The following is a 6,833-nucleotide window of genomic DNA, read 5'->3' as shown; positions in this document are numbered from 1 at the left end:
GGGCGGGGCTTCATCGGGCGTGGGGCGGAGTGGGACATGCATGGGGAATGCGCCACCTTGGAAACCAAAAGGTACCGCACGTCACTGGTACTAACCCTCTCTAATTTTCCTTTGAACGATTGTGGTTATCTTCAGGAGCCAGTCTGTCCAATCCAGGACCCCTCAGGATTTTCTTTTAGGAGCCAGCTCTATAGACAACAACTAGAAAAAAACCTCAAAACTTAGGCGCCATGCGTAATTTCTAAGGAGCATTGGCGACCTGGCCCCTGAGAATTGTCCAGCCCTGCCTCAGATAGTACATACATGCGTATGTTTGCTTAGTAACCTCGGATATAAATCAGAGCAGTGGAAGCTTCCGGAGAAAAGCGCAGCAGAGGATTAGAGGCGCTCCAAGGTTTATGCATTCGATGATCAAGGCTTTCGTTTATAATCAGCCGCAGTGAGAACTCGGCAGAACAATCCCCTCTATAAATATAATAAAGAGCTCCATTCATTGGTTGTAGCCATGATGGCCATTTGTAACAATGTATCTTTTTCTTTCATTGTCTTTATTGTGGAACATCAACAATCTGTTTCATCGGTGGGGACACAATACAATGTCGTTTTGCTGTTATATGACATTTGCTGTAAGTACGCAGCTTTCTCATGTACAGGTTATGATTGTGCTGGTGGCGGCTTCCTGCTCAGGAATTAGAATTAACCCTGCCATTGCCGAAGGGGCTGGGATTACCGATTCCTCCCCTCTGCCAGAGAGAAAGGGGTTCATTCTGTTCCCAATTCTATCCCCGGTTGAGTTGGGAGTTGAAGATACCGCCATATGGAGTTAACCCTATCCTCGCTGTTGGTAGTGTGTGATTGTGCATGCGAAAGGGCACAGAATTGCCAAGGTGTCAGTGCTGATAAGGTCAATGCACACCCTTTGGATTCTATTACTGTAGCGATAACTCCCCGGAGGGAGCCGCTGTTTGACCAGTCCATAGTTACATAGTATGTGAGGTTGAATAAAGACATATGTCCATCAAGTCCAACCTATTGCGTGTATGTGTATGGTCCTATTGATGTGTAGTATGTATATGTCCCTTTGTGTTCTCAATCTTAAGGCCGTGACACACTGCACACGAAGCAGCGCGGAGCGGGGGCGCGCTGCCTTTGCGAGCAGTGTGTCATGTAATTTTCTGCTCGGCACCTCAGCTTGCGAGAGCTCGCGGAGCTGAGCGTGCCGAGATGAACAATTTCAACTTCAGCCAATCGGCTCGCGCGTATAAACCAGCGCGTCGCGATGTTGTTACGGACGAGCCGATTGGCTGAAGGTGCTGTCAATCATCTGACTGCACTCAGCTCACACACTGCACGCAAAGCTCCGTGTCGGATAGCTTTGCTTCGCTCTGCACGGCTTCGCGTGCAGTGTGTCACGGTCTTTAAGAGTACTTGTACTCCTGTATATTACGGTCCCTGAGGAAATCGTCCAATCGCCTCTTGAACAATTCCACACTCTTAGCCGAAATCACAGCATGTGGCAGCGAGTTCCAGACCCTGACTGATCTGACTGAGAAGAAACCCCTTCGCCGCTTGTGCTAAACAATGTTCTCCACCAATTTTAAGGTGTGGCCTCTCCTCCTTGTCATGGTCCACATTTAGTTGGTCTAGGGGTTGATCTCCATCTGCGCCCATTAGCACTAACCGCCCTTCATAAATTGATGTCCACTTCAGTAGTATGATGCTAAGTGAACATTTTATTGAACATCTTCTTTGGGAGAGAGGGTATAGGGGTTCTAGGTGTCTAGGGGTAACCATTCAGAAGCCCCAGACTCACCGGACCTTGTAAAGGTAGCAATGCAGATCCACCCGACCACATCAGATAACCACTGATGTACCAGACAGTCCAGATGGATGCAGATCCTCAATCCAGGAAAGACATCGACCATGCTCTGAAGTCCACTTAGTTCCAGGGTACTTCCAGAGCCTGCACTAGTCCCGGTTCTCTCCCTCTTTCAATCTCTCAGGCCTCCTCCATGTTGGAGGCCTCAGGGATTTGTCATAATTGGGATGATTATGGCTTACAGCTCATGAAAACCCCAAGAACCCCAAATCCACAACCTCAAAAAAGTAGATTAATACATGCAATCAATAAAACAAGGATTGTACATAGAACAATATCGGACCTCTGAAAAGTACAAGCATGCATATGTACTCAGTGCTTGGTTTGGGCCCCTTTTGCAGCAATTACTGCAATTACTTTTGCAAGATATTCTTATTATTCGAGTTTCACCTGTATGTACACTCTCCCAGCAGGCACCACTGGCTGAGAGGGGCCCAGTGATTGGCTGCTGTACTGTACACACATTACAGTATCTTCCATTGGCTGTCCCACAATATGACAGAGTCTCACTCTGCCCAGGGGGGTACAGGCAAGGCTGGACACCTGGGATTAACCATGTAATTGTCACTACAAATCCATCCAGGCTGTCTACAGCCCCGGCTATCACTAAATGTCTAGTAGTCACATCACAGAAGGTGATAGGCGCTGCACTACATTAAGGGTGCTGTCCAAACCATCTGGCTCCATTCACTTAGGAGTTTTTGTCCGCACGTATACGGCCGGCCGAATACGCATGGTGACGCTCTAAACAGAAAAAAACCCAATGCACTTTAAACTGACATTAAAGGCAAAAACATTTTCCCCTCCCCCCATGTTAATGTCAGCACTTACCTTAAATTATCTCTCTTTTTCCGATCTTCCTCTTCTTTCCTGATGTTTTCAGCCTTCTCTCCAGCGGTGCGGTGTCTCTCCGATCCAGCGCTGACTGCTCTGTCCCTCCGATCCAGCGGTGTCTGCATGCGGGGGCACGCGTCCATAGACTTACCTTGCGTCCCTCGTCGCGTCCCTGCCGAAAATGAGAACTGCGTATGCGCCCGCCCCAAGATCCTTTGCGGCCGCTCGAGAAATTTCTCATTTTCGCACGGGACCGCGCACGGAACACAGGGTAAGTCTAAACTGCAGTTTGAGCGTTTTGTTTTTTAAAAAAAACTGTTTGCATATATCTCCTGCTTGCCAGCAGGAGATATATGCAGAAAAACGGGAGGGTTTAAATATCCTTTAATGTGCATTGTTCAGACTTTTGCGGCAGCCGCACGGTAATAAACCGCACACACCACAAAATAGTACAATAGTAGATTTTTTCATGGATTTTTACGTTTGCGGGTGAAATATTTTTGAGTATGCGATGCTGCGTGTTTTCCCATGGGAAACGCAAACGCTACATGTGAATGGAGCCTGAAGAAACGTGTATCGTGTCATTCTGAGCCTGATGAAGGGGACCCCTTGTGGCCCCGAAAGCGCTTGTATTGGATGGCAATGTGCCATTAAAATGGATCATTGATTTACTATTGCTGTGTGCTGGTGACATTATTCTCTTCTTCTGAAGAAGCGTATAGACACGAGACCAGCCAGGATTAGTGATGAGTGGTGTGATTTTGACGAAATTGACCTAGCCTCTAATCTCGCCAAATTGTCTCCTTTATGTAGAATTTTCTTATGAAAACAAAAATACCCGTAAGAAGACCTTCCCATGTTGATTTGTAAAGTGTTCTTTATTTTTATTATAATTAGTTGTATTATTTGCATATTTTATTATTATTAGTAGTAGAATTAGTAGTAGTAGCATTTGTGTATTTTATTATTATTAAAAATATTATGATATTATTATTATTATTTGGGTGTTTGATTTATTATTATTAATAATAATATTATTAGTAGTAGAAGTAGCTGTGTATTTTATTACTTTATCATTAATACTATTATAAGTATTATTTGTCTATTTTTATCATCATTATTATTTGTGGATTTTTTCACACAAAGAAAACAAAAAAAGTCAAATAAAAACATTGAAAGCTTCTGGACACAAATCGTATACTGTTGCTTTGCATTTATTTATGGTACTTTTTTGCTACCTTTTTTATTCTGTGAAAAATGGCATCCTAGGATTTTTATATTTTTTTTATTTGCACAGTTGTATCGGTTCTTCTCCTGTATTGAAATTGCTTACTTATAGGGTGTAGTTATGCAAATGCCATAATGCCTTGATGTTTGGGTGTCAACCTGGAGGAGCGAGTGTCAGACTGCATTATGATGCAAACCACACAAGGTATGGCCCACATGTGACGCTAAGCCTCTATGATTGAAAGAACTGAAATCCAATGAATGAAAGGGGCGGGGCCAGGGACAATCAAGCTGAGGAGGAAAGACTAGATGATGCTGGACTCCCTCCAGCCAGGAAATGAGGCGGGCTCTCTCTGACTTGCTGCAGCTTGTAGTGCATATTGTGAGAAGCTCGCAGTGTGCATTGAAATCAGTTTCAGCCATTTCAGTCCATGAGAGGAGCCGGTACAACTGTGCAAGACTGAAGGGAAGGCCGGAGGTCAGATATATAGGACTGAGGGGAAGGCCTGAGGTCAGATATATAGGACTGAGGGGAAGGCCGGAGTTCACCTTTAATGATTATTGGTCAGGAGATATTGTAAATGTGCTTTTCTTGCTCCTTTTCTTCCAGACACTGAGCGCGCTCTGTCACTGCTGGAGGATTACTGCAGCAAGCTACAAAACCCGAGTGAGGTGCAGCTACGACTGGCCGTTGAGAAGGTCATCTGTATGTTTAAAAGCAACTTATTCAAGGCACTGATAGGTAGGTACCTTCTATGTTCATCTTCACTGGATATCTCTGACCTCTGGCCCTCCAGCTGCTGTGGAACTACAAGTCCCATGAGGCATTGCAAGACTCTGACAGCCACAGGCCTGTACTATGCCTGTGGAAGCATGCCCCTGTAAAATGATAGCAGCTGGGCTGTAAATGGCTCAATCACAGCATGTCCCCCACCTGCGTGCCAAATCCCCATGTTTCCCGAGCTCTGCTGCCCCTTCTGCGGAACCAGGACGGCCATGCCATGTGTCGGCAGCCGCAGGGGATGGAGAACAGTGGACATCACTCTGCTGATCTCCTCGCTGTACAAGGAACCCGGAAGCGCCGAGAATGATGTCACTTCCGGCTTCTGAACTGTCATTCCCCCGACGCTGTGGCCCGGGATGAAGCTGATCAAACACAATCTGCGCTTGGTTAGCTTTATTGGGCTGCAAAGGTGACATTAGTGGTCTAATAGACTCCTAATATCTGCTTAACTAGAACCTGCCACCAGTAATCAGCTATCACATAGGGGGCTTGTTATCCCTTTGTATGATAGGAATAAAGTTAAGTGCTAACAAAAAAAAGTGTAAAAAAATTAAAGTTTACATAAAATTAATTACATTAAAATTAATAAAACACCCCCCAAAAAAGCCCCTGCCCCCACAGATACCTGGTATGGTCAGGCCAAGGTCTACGAGGCGAGCGGAATCCGGGAAATAATTATCTCAGTGGATGCGACTCGCAGATACAAAAAGAACGGCGCTCGAGATAAAAATCAGCATCAATATTCATGGTGTCACGTTGGTGCGCTCTTGCGGTCCTTTCCCAAAAACTATTTGGATAATGGTACGGGACCGACCTCCTGAGATGAGTACCAATTGTCACAAAGTATGATGGTGAAGGCCACCCCCGGCCACGCCCCCAGATACATAGCGCACAAAAAAAATTAATAAGCAAAAATCTGATTGGTTAAGCCCTCAAGGGTGGTCTGAATGCAAAAGAAACCTGCTTAGGAACGCACAATGCTCCAGACTGACACCTACCCGTTAAGTGATTTTGAAATTTGCATAACTTCTCCCAAGAGCCAGCCCACTGCTTGCACCAGGGGTGAGGGCTGTTGAGGGGAGTACTGAGGCAAGGAGCTGTGATGTTATCAGGATGCTATGTACAGCACCCTGCCGGCCACTCCCACCAGCTATGACCTGCCTGTATTGATTGCATAGGCACAGGGACCCAGTGATGACATCACTAGGTTTAAAATAAGGTATGTAATGTATTTTAGATTGTAAGCCCTCAGGGGCAGGGCCCTCCTTACCATCTTGTCTTAAATTGTATTGTGACTGTAATGTCTTCCTTATATTGTAAAGCGCTGTGCAAACTGTTGGCGCTATATAAATCCTGCATAATATTAATAATAATATACAAGAAGATTTTAACTGTTCCCCAGTCTATTGAAAAATTAAAAAAGAAAATGGTTATATTTTTATAAAAATAAAAGACCATATTACAATCTGCAAACAGCTATGAGTGAACTTTAAAAAATCATTCCATATGACTTCCCATGTTTTAAATGAAACTATTATTATTATTTTGTTTGTAATTTTCTTTCTTTCTTTCTTTCTTTATTATTTCTTTAATTATTTTTTCATTTATTATTTTAATAATTTTAGCAATTCTTTTTGTTTAATATTTAGATGTGGGATTGTTTTAAAAACACAGTACATACTGCTACTTCAAAGTGTATATTATTTAAAAAACATATAATACCGTCTGCCAGTAAGTATTGATAAATCTTTTTGGACACTTTGCATGGCCCCAGCCTTAAAGAGCACAAGACCCACCGGTGACCACGGAAGACTTTTTGCGGGGGTCACTTTGAAGCTCTCTTACCCCCAGATGGAGCTCCAAGGACTCTGGAATGAGGCGTGCTTGGTTTGGCGAGGGGCGGCTTATTTCATTACACAAAGTGCTTGCTGTTTTTAACTCGTTAATCAGCTTTAGCGAGCGGCGGCGGGCATAAAGAGGTTTACCGCAGAGATGTTTTTTATGTTTGAATTGATCTCCATAAAATATTATACGTATGACTCGGATTTAACGTGCCCCAAATAACTCTAATCCCCTTACGCAGCATTACGTCAAAATGAATCTCGCCAC

At 44.2% G+C, this 6,833-nt stretch overlaps 1 protein-coding gene across 1 annotated transcript in view; it reads left to right on the top strand.

The window, feature by feature from the left end:
• The first annotated feature begins 230 nt into the window (after positions 1-230).
• Positions 231-6,833, top strand: part of LOC108796111 (disks large 1 tumor suppressor protein-like) — a 109,180-nt gene continuing 102,577 nt past the window's right edge. The window contains exons 1-2 of the mRNA XM_018567526.1: positions 231-234; positions 4,551-4,682. Coding sequence (XP_018423028.1) covers positions 231-234; positions 4,551-4,682 — 136 coding nt within the window. The remainder of the gene's footprint in view (positions 235-4,550; positions 4,683-6,833) is intronic.

Source organism: Nanorana parkeri, unplaced genomic scaffold, assembly GCF_000935625.1.
Source record: "Nanorana parkeri isolate BGI_ZX_2015 unplaced genomic scaffold, ASM93562v1 scaffold1057, whole genome shotgun sequence".
Lineage (NCBI taxonomy): Eukaryota > Metazoa > Chordata > Amphibia > Anura > Dicroglossidae > Nanorana > Nanorana parkeri.
The sequence above is the reverse complement of the archived record's forward strand: the minus strand, read 5'-3'. Positions and strand labels throughout refer to the sequence as shown.